At 39.9% G+C, this 21,802-nt stretch overlaps 1 protein-coding gene and 1 long non-coding RNA gene across 5 annotated transcripts; one reads left to right on the top strand and one right to left on the bottom strand.

The window, feature by feature from the left end:
* Window positions 1-1,741: 1,741 nt before the first annotated feature.
* On the bottom strand, window positions 1,742-21,375 carry LOC101889400 (mucin-2). 3 transcript variants are annotated; one of them, XM_005178239.4, is made up of 8 exons: window positions 20,927-21,375; window positions 20,211-20,234; window positions 8,433-8,653; window positions 5,279-8,353; window positions 4,622-5,212; window positions 4,362-4,544; window positions 4,169-4,293; window positions 1,742-2,085 (listed from the first exon to the last, which is right to left on the bottom strand). In XM_005178239.4, the coding sequence occupies exons 3-8, from the start codon at window positions 8,646-8,648 to the stop codon at window positions 1,893-1,895; spliced, it is 4,383 nt and encodes a 1,460-aa protein (XP_005178296.1). In that variant the 5' UTR covers window positions 8,649-8,653; window positions 20,211-20,234; window positions 20,927-21,375; the 3' UTR covers window positions 1,742-1,892. The 3 variants fall into 3 exon arrangements, with proteins under 3 accessions (XP_005178296.1, XP_005178295.1, XP_011290397.1); XM_005178238.4 differs by having other exon boundaries at window positions 4,622-8,353; XM_011292095.3 differs by having other exon boundaries at window positions 4,622-8,353; window positions 20,965-21,375.
* LOC131800652 (uncharacterized) lies at window positions 10,130-17,012 on the top strand. Of its 2 annotated transcripts, XR_009341487.1 has the most exons (4): window positions 10,130-11,657; window positions 16,465-16,665; window positions 16,761-16,820; window positions 16,902-17,012. It is a non-coding gene; the product is annotated as an uncharacterized LOC131800652 (long non-coding RNA). The 2 variants fall into 2 exon arrangements; XR_009341486.1 differs by having other exon boundaries at window positions 16,761-16,916.
* Window positions 21,376-21,802: the final 427 nt, after the last annotated feature.

Genomic DNA, 21,802 nt, shown 5'->3' with positions numbered 1-21,802 from the left:
CTCCTACCACAGAGTACATGGTCTACTAAAGAGTAGATGATCGCAAGTACCATCTACTATAGAGTAGATGTTCATAAATATCATTTACTGTTGAGTAGACGGTAGTAGATGCCATCGTAGATGTAATTTTGTATAGAGAAGATGATCGCATATGACATATACAATAGAGCAGTGGATTGCAGATACCATATTCTACTGAGTAGATGTTCGTAGATGTCATCTGCTATAGAGTAGATGTTCGTAAATGACATCTACGGTTGAGTAAATGATCGCAGAAGCCATTTACTCTAGGGTAGGTGATCGCAGGTACCATATTTTACCGAGTAGATGTTCGTAGATGTCGTCTACTATAGAGTAGATGTTCGTAAATGGCATCTATTGTTGAGTAAATGATCGCAGATGCCATTTACCTTAGTGTACATGATCGTAGATGCTACTTACTCTAGGGTAAGTGATTGCTGGTGACGCCTACTACAGAGTAGATAACCACAGTTAACATCTACTGTTGAACAGATTCCATCTACTATAGAGTAGATGACCGTAGATGTCATTTTCTATAGAAAATATGATCATAAAATTACATCTACAATAATGTAGATGATCGCAGAAACCATCTACTATAGAGTAGATGTTCGTAAACATCATCTACTGCTGAGTAGACGTAGTAGTAGATGCCATCTACTATGGAATACATAATCGTAGATGTAATTTTGTATAGAGAAGATGATCGCAGGTGACATAAACAATGGAGCAGTGGATTGCAGGTACCATGTTCTACCGAGCAGATCTCCCAGATGTCATCTATAATAGAGTAGATGTTCGTAAATGACATCTACTGTTGGATAAAAGATGCCAGATGCCATTTACTCCATGGTAGGTGATCACAGGTACCATATTCTACCGAGTAGATGTTCGTAGATGTCATCTATTATACAGTAGATGTTCGTAAATGGCATCTACTGTTAGGTAAATGATGCCAGGTGCCATTGACTCCAGGGTAGTTGATCACAGGTACCATATTCTGCCGAGTAGATGTTCATAGATGTCATCTACTATAGAGTATATGTTCGTAAATGACATCTACTATTGAATAAATGTTCGCAGATGCCATTTACATTTGTGTACATGATCGTAAATGCTATTTACTCTAGGGTAGGTGATTGCAGGTGTTACCTACTACAGAGTAGATGACCACCGTAGACATCTACTGTTGAACGGATTCCATCTACTATAGAGTATATGATCGTAGATGTCATTTTCAATAGAGAATATGATCACAGGTCCCAATTCTACAGAGTAGATGATCTTAGATGCCATTTACTATAGAAGAGGTGATCGCAGATGGCTCCTACTACAGAATAGATGGTCACAGATGAGATCTACTAAATAATAGATGATCACATGTACCATTTACTATTAAGTAGATGTTCAAAAATGTCATCTACTGTTGAGTAAATAATAGTAGATGCCGTCTACTTGAATGTCGATGATCTTAGAAGCCCCCAAATTGGCTCCCCAAAAAATCCCTTTTTATATACTACACCGACTTATTCAATATTCAATTTCAAAAGTGGTAAACAAAAAAAATGTAAATACTAAATTAAATATAAAACAAAAAAATACATAATTACATCTAATATATATATATATATATATATGTATTGTATATATGTAGAGAGAAAGAGATAGAGATAATTATAAGGATGAGTTTTTTGTTTCTCATGTCTTGCTTTTGTGTGGAAAGGAACATCAATAAATTTGGTTGTTTTTTGCCTTTGCTTTTTATAATTTCCCTGTTGAGAAGAAAACGAAAGAAAAAAGGGATTCAATTACCACCCTGTATATGTTTGTTTGTTGGTATTCCAAATAGTATGGGGTTTTTGCTTTTAACATTAACAATCAGCCGTCGGTTGCCACCAGCCTCCATTGGCTCCATTATCGCTGTTGCCACTAGACGATGTTGCAATCAGGGCATCCTTATTCAAATGTGTCTCAATGTCCACACGACAAATGGGGCAGTGTTTATTGGTCACTAACCATTGGTCCACACAGTCCGTATGGAATAAATGCATGCAGGGTAAACGTCTAAAAAAAGAAAAGGACGAAAAGAAGGAGAAAAAAAATTAATGCAAAATAAGGGTAATAAATGTCAGGCAAATGTCATATACCATAGAGAAGATGTTGGTAGATGGTATCTACTGAGGAGTAGATGTGTGTAGATGGTATCTACTATAGAGTAGATGTTCGTAGATAGTATCTACTGTGGAGTAGATGATCGTATATGTCATTTTCTACAGAAAAGATGGTAGATGGTGGCATATACACTTGAGTAGGTGTTCATGCATGACATCTACTGATAAGTAGATGAACACAGATTCCATCTGCTATGGAGTAGATGATCGTAGAGATTATTTTCTATAGAGAAATTAATCTACTATTAAGTATATGATCGCAGACACCACCTACCATAGAGAAGGATATCAAAAATGCCGTCTACTATTGAGTAGATGATCGCAAATGTCATATTCTATATAATAGAAGGTCACAAATGACATCTACAATAAAGTAGATGATCGCAGGAACCATCTACTAAAGAGTAGATGTAGGTAAATATCATCTACTGCCGAGACGATAGTAGATGCCATCTACTACGGAATAAATAATCGTAGATGTAACTTTGTATAGAGAAGATGATCGCAGATGACATATACAATGGAGTAGTGGATCGCAGGTACCATATTCTACCGGGTAGATGTTCGTAGATGTCATCTACTATAAAGTAGATGTCGTAAATGGCATCTATTGTTGAGTAGATGTTCGTAAATGGCATCTACTCTTGTGTAAATAATCGTAGATGCTATATACTCCAGGATAGGTGAATGCAGGTACCATATTCTACCGGGTAGATGTTTGTAGATGTCATCTACTATAGAGTAGATGTACGTAACTGACATCTACTGTTGAATAAATGATCGCAGATGTACAGGATCGTGGATGCTATTTACTCCAGGGTAGGTTATTGGTGGTGCCACCTACTACAGAGTAGATAGCCGCAGTTCACAGCTACTGTTGAAAAGATTCCATCTACTATAGAGTAGATGATCGTAGATGTCATTTACTTAAGTTTAGGTTATCGCAGGGTGGGTAAAGAGTAGATGATCGCAGGAACCATATACTATAGATTAGATGTTCGTAAATATCATCGACTACTAAGTAGACGATAGTAGATGCCATCTACTATGGAATAAAAAATCGTAGATGTAATTTTGTATAGAGCAGTGGATCGCAGGTACCATATTCTACCGAGTAGATGTTCGTAGATGTCATCTACTATAGGGTAGATGTTCGTAAATGGCATCTACTGTTGAGTAAATGGTCGCAGATGCCATAGGTTATTGCAGATATCAACTACTACAGAGCAAATGACCACAGTTGACATCTACTGTTGAACAGATTCCATCTACCATAGAGTAGATGATCGTAGATTCAATTTTCTATAGAAAATATAATCGGAGGTACCGTATTCTACAGAGTAGATGGCCGTATATGCCATTTACTTTAGGGTAGGTGATCGCAGATGGCTCCTACTACAGAGTAGATGAACTACTAAAGAGTAGATGATCGCAGGTACCATATACTATAAAGTAGATGTACGAAAATTTCAACTACTGTTGAGTTAATAATAGTAGATTCCGTCTACTTCAGAGTAGATGACCGTAGAAGCCATCTACTACAGAGTAGATTATCGCACATGATATCTATCTATCTATCTATCTACTGTTAAGCGGATGATCGCAATTGTCATTTTCAATAGAGAAGTTGTCGCTGATTGCATCTACAATAAAGTAGATGACATATACTATAGTAGATCATGGCAGATACCATTTACTATGGAGTAGAAGGCCACAGATAACATCTACGGTTGATAAGATGGCGGAAATAACATCTACTCTTGAGTAGATGGTCATAGATATAATCTACTACAGATTGATTAGATTCCATTTTTATAACGACGATTTCCGCAGATGCCATCTACTATAGAATAGCTATCGTCTACCATAGAGTAGATGATCTCAGATGACATCTATACCATTGTGGATTAGCTCCGACATTAGCTACTAATTAACTCAGATGTTATATATATGTTGAGATCACCATCACCACTTACCTCACATCATTTTCAATTTCGAATAGCGACAAACAAATGGCGCACTTTTCGGCATCTTCATCGGTTTCACTGGGACGTCGGACACGGCGATATTTATGCGGCAAGGTATTGCGTTCAATGATTTCCTACAAAAAAAACCCAAACACATTAACAAAAACAATTCAAATCACCTTCCCCCTCTCCAACAACTTACCACCGTTGCTCCACGCGGTGGCCTTATCGATGAACCAATGAAGATACGTGGCGTGGATAAATCAATCTCCACATGGACCGGTGAATAATGATGATGGAACATATGATGGTGAACAGCTGGCCGACGCAAGGCTGGACATCGGCGATTTTGTGGTTGTGGGCGGGAATCATAGGGATAATAAGCCTGCAGAGAGCAAAGAGAACACCAAAAAAAAATTAAAGATCTTTTCAAAAGTTTAGATATCTCCCCCACCAACTTACAGGATCTAGGCTTGAGACAGGACCATTTCGCCCATGCACACAGGAACATACATTCGACATTTGCTGGAAACGTGTACGAAAGCTACTGGTCAAATTCAAAGGATTCGATGACAAGTCGATGGGTGTTGGCGTCATATGACGACGATGGATTTCCTGGACATTATGCTGGCGCAGCCATAGATTCTGATGGACCAGATACGGTGGTGGTGGTGGTCCAGCGCCACCTACACCAGCGGCCGCTGCAGCTGCCGTGGCCCCCGGTCGGAATGTTAGTGTGGAGTGTGTGTGCGGTAGACCATGACCATGTGAATGGCCATGATGATTATGGGTGATTATGTGGTTGTCATGGGGTCGTGTCGTTGTGTGGGCGGTATGTGTGTGATGGTGATGATGATGATACATGGAATGTGGTGCATGTGGGTATTGATGGGCAATGGGGGTATTGCCCAAAAGGGCGGCCGTTGATGGACTTATGTGCGGTGATAGAGATGGCGGGGGATTTACCATCGAACGTGATGGCTGCTGCTGCTGCTGTTGTTGTTGTTGTGGTGCTGGTGCTTGGTTGGTTGTATCTGGCACCATGTTCGGCTGCTGTAAGTATAAAGGTGTGGGAGGCGGTAAAACGGTGTGTGGAGGTCCACTGTTTCGTACACCTACCAAATCCCTTGTCGCCACCGGCGCCATACCCTGCATGGCAGCAGCATCGTAGGGATCCACAAGGAAAATGGGTGGTGGTGGCGAATTCGGTATGGCAGGGAAGGAGGTTGGCACAATCGATAGCATGGTCCCTGGTAAAGTGGTTTCCGGCAAATATGGATGCCAAACAGTTCTTAGGCGCGTCAACGGTTGGCCTCCACTTGAGTTCGTGTTGCGACAATGGGGTGCTATTGTGGCCAATGATGATGAGGCTGACGAGGATGAATTTGCCGAATCCCAGTGATTCTCGGCGACCGCCTCGCCAGCAACTTCATTGTCTTGATCGGATGGCATAAAGCAATCCAGGCAGGGCGCAGTTGGCCACACACGAGAACTCGATGCTTCGCCCATTGAAGACGTGCTACCGGCCGAAAAAGACCTTGCCGCCGTTTGGTAGGTATTGCCACCTTGGAATGCATAGTTGTTTAGGCCAGTACTGTTAGATTGATGCGCCCTTTGAGGCTCTGCAACGGGCGAGGGAAAAAGGCCAGACATGGTATCTTCCATGTACCAATTGGGACTGAGACGAGTTGGCTCCGATGACATTACAAATTGCGGTGCAGCCAGACCAACTGAGCAAATGATGCCAGTTGTTGAGGCATTCTGGTTCGTGGTCGTGGTGGTACCCGCCACACTGCTATGGCTGGGCATTTCCAGTGCCAAAGGTGATTCATCGTCTGCCGTCAAATCTATGGATAGAATCGGTTCACGGCTGGAATGAACAAAGACCACTTCATCATCATCGCCATCGGTACTGGGAGTGGTGGTTGCATCCGACAGCCAATCTAATTGTAAATCGGGCGCGGTCAAGACAGCTGGCATTTTAGTGTTGGGATTTTGTTTGGCATTGGTAGCGGCTTCCGGTCGACGGCTTCTTCCTCCACCACGTGACGTGGAAGGCTGATCATCACTGTCGGCAAAATTTACCGCCTGTTGGTTGGAGCTGGAGACAGCCTCGGGGCGTTTCCTCCTCACAAGTTGTATTGAAGGCAAGTTGGAAAATATTGACGTCACTGAGTTGGAAAATAGTGGCGTCGATATTGATGGTGGTGGTGACGACGGTGGTACCGGTACTGGTGGTGGTGGCGGCGGCGGAGGCGGTAGGTTATTTCCTGCATAGGTTATGACATAGGAGCCATGCGAAGAATTCGTACTGGAAGAATCCCTGGACGGAAACAAGCCGGAGTTATTTCGGTTGTGTACTCCTCCAGTATGATTGCTATTAAGTCTTTGTATTTTGGATGATCTGCCCGGTTCCTCCTCGTCTTCCTCCTCCTCTTCTGCCGCTTCTGTCTGGGTCTGTCTTCTCTCATTGGGTCGGGTGTAACGTAAATGAAAATGTCCCAATGGTGAGTTGGATCCGTCATCGGCATCGTTAGTTTGGCTGGTATTTCCTTTGCATTTCGCCGAGGACGATGAGGAGGAGGGTTTATGTAAATTCCACGCCTGTGAGGATGTTTGGTCCGAGCTCTCATCCTGGTATTGCCAATATTCGAAGGAGGCCCTTTCACCCCTCCGGGTACCCGCCGATGTTGAGGGTTGATCATCACTCAATTGCCTCTGAGAATTGCTGCTGCTGTTGTTGTTGTTGGATGAGGATGATGTTGATTCAACCAGATCAATGGTAAAGCGTTCCCTGCCACTGGCAGTGGCTTCATTGTTTGCTGTACTAGACGAGCGATGGTTGCCGGAACTCCCCCCACCCGTTGATGAGGTTGATGTGGGCGATGAACCCACAACATTGGTGGTGGTGGACTTATGTTTTTTATTGGCTGCTGCTGATGTTGTTGTTGTGGTATTTGTGGTCCGCGTATGGGCAAATTGCACATGTTCCGTCTCTGACGATGCCGATGAAACCTCATCGTTGGGCGGCGGCTGAGGCATAGATATTGAGTAGGGTGTGCCACGACATGACTCCAATTCATCCGGTGGCAAGGTGGTATTCATGGAAGTGGATGTGGTCGAGGCAACCTCATCCTCATTCCTAGATGACGACGAAGGTACTAAAACATAGGGTGTGTCTTCGTAAAATCTCCTCCTTGGTCTATCCCTTTCGTTGCCATTTGCCGTTGTTGTGGCATGACTGTTGAAAATGATATTTGCTGAGCTTGCGGTTCCTCCCCGCGCTTCCACTTCAGGATTATCCCTTGCATGGTATGGAACAATAACTTCCGAGGCAGCAGTTGGCAGGTTACGGGTGATGCCATTTTGAGTGTGGCTGTCACATTGGCTGGCCGAGTTGGGTAGACTGTGGGGTGGCGGTGGTTGTGGTGGGGAACTTGTGTTACTACTCGTTGCCGCACAGTGGCACGATTGAGATTGTTGAGAATGGTGGTGGTGACAATGCTGAGCATGATGCGGATGATTTTGGGTAGGCAGGTAGGCATAGTAGTAGCCACCACCGCGGGCACCATCTGGATGATATTCATCGCTGTACTGATGCTGCGAATGTGGAATATCGCCGCCATTGCTGTCATATTCTGATGATTCGCAAACCCTTGCCACTGTTGAAGTACTGGCGCCGTGATGGGGTACTGTAGAGGCCGGCTGCTGCTGCTGGAGACGATGATGGTGATAATGTGGGCGACAAACAGCATTCGCCTGCTGCTGCTGCTGCTGGGATGGAGGCGGCTGTTGTATATGATTGTTGTGAGGATGCTGGATATGATGATAGCCTATACTTCCAGCTGTGGTGCGATCCGCTGACGATCCCTCCAAATCAGATTCCGCCATATAACCACCAGGCGACGTATAATGTTGACGCTGTATTTGCTGATACGGTTGATGCAGATGCTGGTGTGGATGATGATGATGGTGGTGGTGATGATGGTGATAATGTTGCCTTGGATAGTACAAAGGACGATTTGGTGTTAATAAATGCTGCTGCTGCTGCTGCTGTTGGGATTCCGCCGACGATGTTGTTACCGCAGCCGAGGAGGTTGTATTATTGCCAGTTCCACCATCCACTGATGCTCCATAATCTGATGTCGATGGTAGGTAATGTGATCGACTTACTGCCACATCGGAGCCAACATCCTGCCAAAGAAAAAGAGAAGAAAGTAGAACAAATAAATAACTTTGAGTAACCATCAATGAATTTTGAAGATATTTTAACCTCTATAACATAGACCGTTTCATAATTTGCCGGGACCACTTCTTCATTCACATGCTGTTGCACTTCCAATGCAAGTTCATTCATGCCATGGTGCTGGTGAGGTACCAATTGATGATGCCCACCACTGCTTGGTTGCTCCACATTATGTGGTGCTGTTGTGGAGGTTGGATTATGTTGCTGCGTTTGTTGGTTGTTGCCATTTTGTTCTGTTTCCATAATATGTTACATGCGCTGTAGTAGGGGGTCATGTCCATATGTGCTCCGACTAGCTTGGTCGCCTCTCTGGGTGTGGTCCCAACCCGTCACCCCTACTCCTGACATGCAGCAATTAAAATGAAGACACAACACTGAATACTACATTAACACAACGATGCATCACCTCCTATACTGGACCCCCAACCGATGACCAATATCATGCCCACCCAACCATGATCAGTACCTCCTCTTCTTTACTTAACTGACCCCACAAACCGCCCACATCCATCACTTACCTCGTCCTTAATTCCTCTTTAGCTAACTTAACACGTCATCTTTTTAATCTTGACAAACATTCAAATCATTTCTTTTTTTATTATTTAAAAGAATTACTAATCCTAACAAGAAGTCGTTTATGCTTAATAAAAAAAACTTACAACAATAAAAATACAATAAATATCTAAAAAAAATTATCACATAAAAATTTAAATAGTTGTTTTATTCCTGCTAAAGGGTTGTTAGGAAATTTAAAATTTTAACGGCTATTTGCCAAATTAAATAACGAACGGTCTTTTGACCATGAATCTTTTACCTCAAAAAAAAAAGGTTTATTTCATGTCCAATTCCATGAACATTAATAGACAAGACTGAAATTACACTCGCAAAGCTATTTTTCTTTCCGAATCCACAATGAACGTGGTTTTTAATATATACTTTTAACACTTTCAAACCCACCCTAATAACCTCGACAAAAGAGCTCTGTTGCGAAGAAATTTAATGGGGAACCAAAAAAAAACTATATCGAAACCTTAGCTTTGAGAATGCTGAAAAAAGAAAATTTAGACATATAACAAACAAATAAACATAAATAATAATACTAATAAAATAAGTCAATACAAATAACTAAATCTAAATATGAATAATATTTTGACAGGAATAACAGGAATAATTTTTGATTTTAAATGTGATAAAAAAATTTTTAATATTAGGTCAATAAAAATTGTTTTTAGATGAAAATTGTAGTTAAGAATAGTGACGCCAACTTCTTATTCATTAATTTTACTACTTGCGCCACTTAGAATTTTGTTTCCAGGCTTTTTCTTTTCTTCTGCACCAATCGTGGTAATAGCAAAAATCTTCCACCTTGGAAACACTGTAAAATTATGGTAGTTTGTCGATATATGTGTGGATCCTATTGTGTCTTGGATCATTAACACAGCCAATTTTTTCTTTATAGAAATAAAGTGGTGCTGAACCGAGATCACGTGGAATGCTTGTATAGCCACTGTCCCGTAGATGGCGGTGGGGCAGATATACTGGTGCTATAAAAAGTTGGGAAATTATATTTTCCTACCTTCGCAATACCGGGATAATGTTTGTGATGTTTGGTCTTCACCCAAGAGATAGCGCTTTTCTTTCGTTGTTGCGCTGTCGTGTGTAAACGTGGCTGGCCTATCCAAGAAATAGGAATTTTAATATTTGGCTTAAAAGAATTTAGCCACTTTTAATAATTACCTCAATGGCTTTCGCCTCACACTTATTAATTAATTTATCCACTGGGTTCACCGCAAAGACCAACAAAAATCACACAATCCTCCAAGCAAACCTAATTTTAAAGACTTGTTAATAATTTTTTTCCATTTTTCACTAATTTTCACACAATTATCACCTTTTATTTAAATTTGTAGTTCTTTTTTCAATTTAATATCTTAATAGTCATGAATATTTTTCACTGAACTTCCAATTTTCAGTATGAACGTTTTTTCTCGTTCAGCACCAATTTTCTAACTATTAACCTCTCTTCGTTGGCTACTCTCTTTTATAACCTTTTCAGTGCGCCGTTGTAGCTTTCCACTGATGGACATTTTGTTCATTAGACACCAGTTATCCTTATCTAAATTAAAGAAATGGTCTCTGTCTAGTGAAACTTTCATACTCATATTTGCCCAAAAAAATTAAGAGTCACAATTTTTCTCGCGACTGCTATCTAAGAGTATTTAACTCCACATCGGCAACACCGTCTCTACTTTGCTTAAGTTCCATTACCAATTCCATTTGGGTTATCACTTCGTAGTGAATGTCATTCATAGCCATCTGACAACTGTCATTGTTTTTGGCATTAGTATTTGGCGGTGGTAGTATTAGCTTGCGTCGTTCCAATTTATTTTTATATTTCTACAATTAAACCATTTTATATTTATTAATTATTTCTTTTTTTTTTCTTTTCAGCGGTTTTTCTGGTGGCGGAGTATCGGAGCCGGCCATATTTCTCGTGAACACACATCACTTTCCTTGGAATGTAATATGGGCTCACTGCAAGAATTTTGGCTGCCCCGACACTCTCCCACCGGTAATGTATTTGCCGAAATATAAGTCCTGGCCACCATTCCCAGGCAATACTAAACACCACGAGACAGATCTTTTGCCAGCCACCAACCAACATCACAGGCATTTTAATTAGCCTGCATATCAAGAACAATTCTAACATTACTAACAAGGCATGGCTAACAATGACAAGTGTTACCCGCAACAAGTGCCTACCAAAACCTAAATATTAACCCCTTACTAACATCTAGCCCTTCCTAGCTTCCCCATCTTTAAAGGCACATCGGAAGCTAGGAATAATTTAATTCACCCGTGGTTTGGAGACCGCCACGAAGGCAAAAATGGTCTCCCCTAAAAAACCCTCCACGCAAAATTTTTTTTTGGGTGTCCAGGTGCGGACTTGGGCATTTCGAGGGCCTCGCAACAAAACTCCATCACTGGCAAAAACTGCCGCCAGAGATGGTGTGCTGAGGGCCTATGGATTCGTGGCTACATTTGTTTGGATCAAGTCCAACGTGGGGAATTCTCACGCCCTGAGATGAGCCGGGCAATCAGATTAGGGAAGTATTAATAGGTATTTGTAATTGAATGTTCCGATACTTGGTGACCGGTTTGTTTCTTTCCAGGGCTGGATTTTCGGACATCACTTCTGGGCCTATCATTTGGACCTACAGGAACTAGGTTTGGATTTGTAACGGACCAAGGGTGAGTTCGATATATCTATAGAATTAGTCATACTACTAGATGGGTGTATAATCACGATAGAGATATTAGACTAGAGGTATAAATAGAGGTGTATAATTCGGGGAAGTGTATAATTAGGTGTATATGGGAGACATTCACGAACATATTCAGGTACTGGTTTATCACAGGTATTATTAAATCACTATATTGCACTATTAAATTGAACCTAAAACTATTTGGACAACACAAACATACATGCTTAGTCCTAAAAGTATCACAGGTTCAGTTAATATTGCACATTATGATTTAATATCCTTTACATGATAAACGCCAATAGGCTGTCCTTGAAGATTCTCCAACTCGTACATATTTCCTCCTATAGGCTTGACAATCCGACATTTCAGGAATTTCTTGCAAAATTTTGCATTGACATTCCTTGAAAAATCGGATTGGACAATATTCCGCCTATATACCTCTTGGCCTGGTCTAAATTTTACGACTCGAGCCCTCCTATTATATCGCTCGGAGCTTCTCTCATAAGCTTTGTGGAGATTTTGTTTGACCTTTTCACGAATTAGGCCTAATTTTTCATGTCTCTGTAAATCAGACAACTCATGCTCTGTCATAGACATCAATTTCCGAGCCAGGCTATAATCTTGGCCACTGGAAAACATGTGGAACCCGTATATCGCGAAGAATGGCGTAACTCCTGTAGCCGAATGTATCGAGTTCCGCAATGCACATTCGATTTCATTCAGATACAGGTCCCAGTCTCTGTGATCTTCTTCTAGATAGGTTCTTATAGCCGTGATTACAGACTGGTTAACCCGCTCAGAAGCGTTGGACTGAGGGGCATAATAGGCGGTCTTTAGATGTTTAATTTTGTAAGAGTCCATCATAGCTTGAAAAGTTTTAGAGACAAATTGGGCCCCGTTGTCACTATGGATCACTTCGGGGACCCCAAATTTATGAAATATTTCCTCCACCAAAAATTCTACAACATTTGCGGCAGTGGCTTCTTTCATAGCCTTTAAAAAGGTAAACTTCGAGAAGTGGTCGACAACAATAAAAATGTAGGCATTCCCTTTTTTAGATCTTGGATACTTTCCTAGGAAGTCGATGTATAATTTTTGGAAGGGTCTTTCGGTAACCACTTCTCTTCCTATATCTGGCATTAAATGTTGGTTGCTAGATTTAGCTTCTTGGCATTTTTGGCAATTCTTTATGTATTGTTTGACCTGACTCGCCATGTTTGGCCAATAGAAAAATCTTTTAATTTTTTCAAGGGTTTTGGTTATACCTCCATGACACGCCGTAAGTGATGTATGTGCCTTGACAATGATTTCATGGGTAATCCCCGTTGGTAGCCACAGCTTCCACTGAATTTCATCCTCTATTAATGGATCTGGAAGACTTTTCTTGTAGACCATCCCGTCGTTAACCTTTAAATCCGGTAATCGTTGGCTATTTTCATTGATGGTTTTTATAAGATCAAGGTACTCTTCGCTTTCGAATTCTGTTGTTTCGAAGTCTAGAAATTCTTCCATATTCAGTTCGTCGACCTCCTTATCTACAGGAGCTCGAGACAACATATCGGCCACAACATTTTCTGATCCCTTCCTATGTTCGATTTCAAAGTCGTATGCCTGTAATTGAAGTGACCACCGTGCTAATCGACCACTCAAGTCCTTTAAGGACATTAGCCACTTTAAGGATGCGTGGTCGGTTATCACGGTGAAAGGCATCATTTCCACATAAGGCCTAAATTTTCGAATCGCCATCACCGCAGCCAAACACTCTTTCTCGGTCACGCTATAGTTTCTTTGACACGAGTTAAGCTTCTGCGAGTAGAAGGCTATAGGGTGTTCTTCCTTATTATTGTTTAACTGGAATAAAACGGCCCCTATGCCATAGTCCGAAGCGTCGCATTGTATGTAGAAGTGTTTAGTAAAGTCGGGATGGCGTAGTACGGGAGCTGAGGTGAGGGCCTTTTTCAAATTTTCGAATGCCTTAATCCCTTCATTGCTAATTTCGAATTTTTTTGACTTTTTGAGACTATCGGTCAAAGGTGCAGATATTGTTGCAAAATCCTTTATGAACCTGCGGTACCAGCCCGCGGTTCCGAGAAAGCTCCTAACTTCGCGTGGGTTTCTGGGTATTTTTATATTCTTAATCGCCTTAATCTTATCCGGATCTGTCCTCAATCTACCTTGGCCAATAATGAAACCTAAATATTTTAGTTCCTGGAAACAAAATTGGGATTTTTCCATTCCTATTGTTAGGTTGGCTTTTTTCAGGCACATTGCCACTTCGTTTAATAGTTGTAGGTGTTCTTCAAATCCACTCGAGATAACTAAGAGGTCGTCAAGATAGATGAAAACGTGATCTTTTAAACGCTGAGGTATGACTTTGTCCATAAGTCTGCATAAGCGCTGCGCTGCATTACAGAGCCCAAAAGGCATTACCCTAAATTGGTATAATGGCCTACCGGGCACTGTAAACGCAGTGCAGGCTTTACTTTCCTCGTCAAGTTCGATTTGCCAAAAGGCGTATTTCAAATCGACACTACTTATGAAGTACGTTTCATCTATCCTGCTCAATATCCCATCAATATTTTGAAGTGGGTACGCATCTTTCACTGTCAATTTATTTAGTTTGCGTGCGTCGAGACAGAACCTGTTTTTCCCCGGCTTCCGGACTACAGTGGTACGGTTACTCCATGGGCTCTCGCTCTCTTCTATCACATTGAGCCGGAGCATGTTATCGATTTCCTCGTACACTATAGCTTGGACAGCTGGGGATAGCGGATAATGACGATCTTTAACAGGTTCTGCTCCTTCTACTAACTTAATGCTATGTTTTTCGAGAGTGGTTTTACCTAAACCCTTGTTTTCAAAGGTGTCAAAGTTCTTTATGACTTCATCTAATTGTTGCTGTTGTTGGGGCGATAAATTATGGGGATTCAGCTTATAGGCTTCATCATCCACGATATCCCTTTGAATCTTCTCGACATCTATTTCACTAGCCTCAATAATCTTGGGTACTAGATTGTACTCTCTCCAAAAGTCTATACCCAGATACAATTCTTGTTCCAGGTCGGGACATAGATACAACTCTAACTCTCTCACTATATCATTATACTTTAAATCCAACTTTACTTTTCCCACTATTCTGTGTTGGTGGCCAGAGGCAGTCTTTACATTAGTAAAAATTGGGCTTATGGTGACGTCGAGAGGTTCCAAAAATTCTCTGCAACCTCTACCCAGGATGCTGACTGAAGCCCCGGTGTCTAACAGACCCCTAATTTTTGTCCCCTGGACCTCTACTTCGGCAAATAATCTTGGATCAGATCTACTACCATATTTTTCAACTGACGCTACCACTAAATTCATCTCCTTACGCTTATTTCTAAATTTTTGGCGGATTTTTTTAATTTTGGAATTATTGCCCTGTTGGACCTCGCTATCACCCATAATTCGTGCTCGAACCTTCTCATAATTTTTCTCACGAATCTCTAGCGGTGTATAATGCCTCATCTTAGGTTCAAAGGTTGCTTCATTGGCTTTTGATATATGGTCTAATATAGGCTTAGTAGGCGGATGTGAAGACCCTTTTAATACACTTAGGGGTTTGCAGTTGGACGTGGCCCCCCCGTAGTGTCCACGCCCCTGTTCCGGTTTCCCTGTTGGCAAATATCGCATTGAGGTGTTTTAATACCAGGCTTTCCGCACCTATAACAAAATAGGGTCCTGGTAGTTGCTTCACATTCTCTGAAGGTATGACCCGTTTTCTGGCAATTCCAACACCCGATATTTGGGTTACGTTGCCTCATTGTTTGTAGGGCATCAACTTCTTCAAATCCCTTTTCATTCTGGTTATAATCCCCCTGATAATAATTATCCTCAAAATCAACCTCATTGACCTGCCTTTGTGGACGAGATGGTGGTGGAACGTAAGGTCTATTTTCTCTCCTGAGGAAATTCTTTTCAGCTTCATTGCATTCTATGCGAAGCTGTTCGACTGAAGAGACTTGAATGGGGTATACAATACGGCTAACATTTTCTCGGATATTTCTCTTCAGTATTTTGATCATATCAAACTCCCTTATTGATTGTACCAACTTTGCCCTCATCTGACCCATAACATGAAAATAGGCATCTATGGACTCATTAGGTTGTTGTTTTCGTTGGGCTAATTCGGCTATCAACTCTACAGTAGTCTTTGAGGATTGGTATTGGCTCAGTAGACTGTATTTGAGCTCCTCCCAATCATGGATTTTGTTTGTTTTCTCAAACAACCAATACCATGACTCAGCCCTTCCGTTGAGTATAAGGGGAAAATCGCGTATTATTTCAGCCCACGGTATTTGATATTGACGCTGGAAGTATTCTAGCCGATATACGAATTCTTCCACAGAGAGTCCAGACGAACTCCCATCGAAGTGAAGACCTAACTTATTAATTCTAAATAATCTTGGGTCAAATGGGGTCGGGTGGTTATTCTGAACCAAATCTTGTCTACTCGACCCATTCTGTCCGGAATTGACCTGTGGCATTGAGTTGTCCCTAGAAGAAGCTATTTCCCTTGGACCATTTGCCGGATCTAGTGCTGCTGTATAGATATTAGGAACCAACTGGTGTCTTGGCAATTGGCCCAGATTCTCCTTTTGTTGGGAAATTACATCCCGGCTGTTGGAAGCTACATTTGCGGCACTATATGTTGGGGCTTCCGCCACCGGGTTACGATTTTCTCCTATTCTATTACCTTCTTTTATAACTTTGGTCAAATTTATTAACGTTTTCTTTATATCATCCATTTCATTTGCTAGGTTTTGGATCTTATTTTCCAATATTCTATTCACTCCAAGATTTCCAAGAGTAGGCACTGCACTGGCCTGAGGGTCACCACCGACAGCCCCTTGCAGATACACTGGACCCAGGGAATTTGTTACCGGAGAGCTAACGTTAATGGTTTGGGACATATCCCTAATTTGACCCTGATCGTTGGTATTTCCCTCCGCCATTTCAGAGTTAGTATCTTCCTTCTTTTTCTTAATCTCAATGGCTATCGATCTATTTAAATCAAATAATCCAGGTCTATCTCTCTTTCTGTTCTTTTCTTTAGTTTTGGACCGAGTGGCTATATTCATTCCCAATGATGCTGTGACGATTTAAACTATATGTGGTATACTATAACCTATTTTATTATATTAATCTAATTAGTGTTTTTTTTTTTTTTTTAATATCAATTTTTTTCTTAATATAGGAGGAATTTCGGACGAGATGTGATGTGTGCAGTTGCAATTGGTCTTCCAAAAAGGTATGTTTAGGTGGTGATGCATAGAACAACTTTAAACACAATATTAACAAAAATCCCAAATTTGCTTTGTGACATGATGCACCGTGATACGAGCACCCATTTACTGTTCAACATGGACAGATACAACAGATCCTAGTAATTTACTAGGACGGATACCTTACGTTTAAACAGGCTCACAGAACAAATTAAACCCTAACACTACAAGTTAACATTTAATCCTGGAAACGATTTGCAACTACCCTTTGCAAACTCATGCACTGTAGGCCAAATCCTTTCCAGTTTTGAATATGTCATTTCACCTCTTTTAACTCAGTATTCCAAAATGCATCACTCCATACAACACTCTGGCTCATGTCCAGACTGGCTATGGAGTGAAAACACTTTGGGATACCGAAACGTGAGAGGAGAAATGTTGGGCTATTTCAGAAAAAAGTATTGGACTATTACCAAGTGTTTTGCTGACCTACACTTCTTTACAACATTCGGATTTGCATCCGAATTACATTCTAGTTTGGGCGCCATACTGTTACATGCGCTGTAGTAGGGGGTCATGTCCATATGTGCTCCGACTAGCTTGGTCGCCTCTCTGGGTGTGGTCCCAACCCGTCACCCCTACTCCTGACATGCAGCAATTAAAATGAAGACACAACACTGAATACTACATTAACACAACGATGCATCACCTCCTATACTGGACCCCCAACCGATGACCAATATCATGCCCACCCAACCATGATCAGTACCTCCTCTTCTTTACTTAACTGACCCCACAAACCGCCCACATCCATCACTTACCTCGTCCTTAATTCCTCTTTAGCTAACTTAACACGTCATCTTTTTAATCTTGACAAACATTCAAATCATTTCTTTTTTTATTATTTAAAAGAATTACTAATCCTAACAAGAAGTCGTTTATGCTTAATAAAAAAAACTTACAACAATAAAAATACAATAAATATCTAAAAAAAATTATCACATAAAAATTTAAATAGTTGTTTTATTCCTGCTAAAGGGTTGTTAGGAAATTTAAAATTTTAACGGCTATTTGCCAAATTAAATAACGAACGGTCTTTTGACCATGAATCTTTTACCTCAAAAAAAAAAGGTTTATTTCATGTCCAATTCCATGAACATTAATAGACAAGACTGAAATTACACTCGCAAAGCTATTTTTCTTTCCGAATCCACAATGAACGTGGTTTTTAATATATACTTTTAACACTTTCAAACCCACCCTAATAACCTCGACAAAAGAGCTCTGTTGCGAAGAAATTTAATGGGGAACCAAAAAAAAACTATATCGAAACCTTAGCTTTGAGAATGCTGAAAAAAGAAAATTTAGACATATAACAAACAAATAAACATAAATAATAATACTAATAAAATAAGTCAATACAAATAACTAAATCTAAATATGAATAATATTTTGACAGGAATAACAGGAATAATTTTTGATTTTAAATGTGATAAAAAAATTTTTAATATTAGGTCAATAAAAATTGTTTTTAGATGAAAATTGTAGTTAAGAATAGTGACGCCAACTTCTTATTCATTAATTTTACTACTTGCGCCACTTAGAATTTTGTTTCCAGGCTTTTTCTTTTCTTCTGCACCAATCGTGGTAATAGCAAAAATCTTCCACCTTGGAAACACTGTAAAATTATGGTAGTTTGTCGATATATGTGTGGATCCTATTGTGTCTTGGATCATTAACACAGCCAATTTTTTCTTTATAGAAATAAAGTGGTGCTGAACCGAGATCACGTGGAATGCTTGTATAGCCACTGTCCCGTAGATGGCGGTGGGGCAGATATACTGGTGCTATAAAAAGTTGGGAAATTATATTTTCCTACCTTCGCAATACCGGGATAATGTTTGTGATGTTTGGTCTTCACCCAAGAGATAGCGCTTTTCTTTCGTTGTTGCGCTGTCGTGTGTAAACGTGGCTGGCCTATCCAAGAAATAGGAATTTTAATATTTGGCTTAAAAGAATTTAGCCACTTTTAATAATTACCTCAATGGCTTTCGCCTCACACTTATTAATTAATTTATCCACTGGGTTCACCGCAAAGACCAACAAAAATCACACAATCCTCCAAGCAAACCTAATTTTAAAGACTTGTTAATAATTTTTTTCCATTTTTCACTAATTTTCACACAATTATCACCTTTTATTTAAATTTGTAGTTCTTTTTTCAATTTAATATCTTAATAGTCATGAATATTTTTCACTGAACTTCCAATTTTCAGTATGAACGTTTTTTCTCGTTCAGCACCAATTTTCTAACTATTAACCTCTCTTCGTTGGCTACTCTCTTTTATAACCTTTTCAGTGCGCCGTTGTAGCTTTCCACTGATGGACATTTTGTTCATTAGACACCAGTTATCCTTATCTAAATTAAAGAAATGGTCTCTGTCTAGTGAAACTTTCATACTCATATTTGCCCAAAAAAATTAAGAGTCACAATTTTTCTCGCGACTGCTATCTAAGAGTATTTAACTCCACATCGGCAACACCGTCTCTACTTTGCTTAAGTTCCATTACCAATTCCATTTGGGTTATCACTTCGTAGTGAATGTCATTCATAGCCATCTGACAACTGTCATTGTTTTTGGCATTAGTATTTGGCGGTGGTAGTATTAGCTTGCGTCGTTCCAATTTATTTTTATATTTCTACAATTAAACCATTTTATATTTATTAATTATTTCTTTTTTTTTTCTTTTCAGCGGTTTTTCTGGTGGCGGAGTATCGGAGCCGGCCATATTTCTCGTGAACACACATCACTTTCCTTGGAATGTAATATGGGCTCACTGCAAGAATTTTGGCTGCCCCGACACTCTCCCACCGGTAATGTATTTGCCGAAATATAAGTCCTGGCCACCATTCCCAGGCAATACTAAACACCACGAGACAGATCTTTTGCCAGCCACCAACCAACATCACAGGCATTTTAATTAGCCTGCATATCAAGAACAATTCTAACATTACTAACAAGGCATGGCTAACAATGACAAGTGTTACCCGCAACAAGTGCCTACCAAAACCTAAATATTAACCCCTTACTAACATCTAGCCCTTCCTAGCTTCCCCATCTTTAAAGGCACATCGGAAGCTAGGAATAATTTAATTCACCCGTGGTTTGGAGACCGCCACGAAGGCAAAAATGGTCTCCCCTAAAAAACCCTCCACGCAAAATTTTTTTTTGGGTGTCCAGGTGCGGACTTGGGCATTTCGAGGGCCTCGCAACAAATATCCGCTTACAAAAGGTGCTGAATATCTAATCAAAAAAAGAAAACGAAATTTATGATAGCCAGGAAGTAAAATCATATTAAACTCCGACAAAAAACAAAAACATTTGAAATTTAAATGTCCACAATTTTTCATTTGCATTGTTTATCGCAAAATCTAACCAATACCAATTCACATTTTTTGAGCCCCCACATAAAGCTGACTTTACGTCATTCCTCTACTTCCTCTGTTCTGTTTACAAACAATTTGCTTCGGTACTAACAACGAATAACATGCAAAGTACTAAAAGAAAATAAAACAAAGAGAAAAAAACAACAGATTCGGAGAGTTTGCTTTAAAAAGAACTTAAGTCTCAAAAGAGAAAAAAACATTTAGAGAAAATCGAAAGAATTTCCTGGAAACTAGACTTTATGGGAATATTAAAAATATCCAAATGGAAAACAAAAAAAATCCCTACTTTTAAAATTTGCAAATCGGCCAACAAAGGCTCAATTTTTTTTCCTCTCAGTGGACTTGTCATATTTTTACAGTAAACATCAAAACCCATTACAGAGACACGGTGAGAGAGATAGAGCGCGAGAGATGTAAAGAGTATTGTGAGTCACAAATTCCCAAGAAAGCAGACAAAACAATAGCAAATTCCAATTGAAAAATGTCTAATAAATCAAATTACAGCAAAATCTAAATTATTTATATCAAAGAAACACAACTTAAGCTTACCAATTGAGCAGTTCACAAAGATGGTAATTTTTTTTTACCTTTACACTTCCTTTATTTATCTTGTATTTTATTAAGACAACCAAATATAAAAAAATAAATGTCAATCAGACCCACACAAGAAAAAATATTGAAACACAGACACACAGCAAGCGATTATAAATGACACTTGAATTGTTAATTGCCTTTTTTCTTCGTCGTTTCGTAGCAGGCAACGAAATACATCACATACAATTAAAATATATGGGGCAAAACATGTTTTACACCCTTTTTGGGGTAATATTTAAAGCACAGCTTCATTGGAAATCATTATTGTAACATTTTTGTTTGCTTTTTTGCCTTTGATAACTTGTATTTTGCAATTTTTCAATTGATTTGATACGATTTATTCACAGGAGTTCACGAAATTCTTATAAGAACTGATATGTCGTCGCGAGTTGACAGATTGTTTGGCCTTTTGTTTGGTCATAAAATGATGGCAACGCTGTATTTACCACTATGCAGGGTTAATGTGTAAGTGCGACCTATTTAAAAGCAGTGACAATCAGCTGAAACGACAGTATTATAGCACAGTTACACTATTGATTGTGGCAGAAGAATACAGGTAGACGTATCGACACAGCTGCTGGGATGATGAACTGTCAAACTACCTTTGGAATAAAAAACGTTGAATGGAAAAAATTGTTGGACAACACATATATAACCTACGTTTTATGGTAGAATTTAAAAGGTAAAGTCATACAATCATATGTTCACATTTTTGTTTTAAATTATTCATTTGACAACATCTTACTGTCAAAATTCATATTTACGAATTCATTGTACATACACAAATCCGAGATCGGAACCTGTTTTCTATGCTGTGAAATTTGATAAGGT

Source organism: Musca domestica, unplaced genomic scaffold (genome assembly GCF_030504385.1).
Source record: "Musca domestica strain aabys unplaced genomic scaffold, Musca_domestica.polishedcontigs.V.1.1 12, whole genome shotgun sequence".
NCBI classification, from domain to species: domain Eukaryota; kingdom Metazoa; phylum Arthropoda; class Insecta; order Diptera; family Muscidae; genus Musca; species Musca domestica.
Note: the sequence above shows the minus strand (reverse complement) of the source record. Positions and strands in the feature narration are given on the sequence as shown.

Bases quoted from the DNA above. Each gene is read 5' to 3' on its own strand.
- LOC101889400 (XM_005178238.4), bottom strand. From the start codon at position 8,648: ATGGAAACAGAACAAAATGGCAACAACCAACAAACGCAGCAACATAAT. The intron at 4,545-4,621 runs GTAAGTTGGTGG...TGCTCTCTGCAG, and splicing joins CTGTCTCAAGCCTAGATCCT to GCTTATTATCCCTATGATTC. The intron at 4,294-4,361 runs GTAAGTTGTTGG...TTTTTTTTGTAG, and splicing joins CACCGCGTGGAGCAACGGTG to GAAATCATTGAACGCAATAC.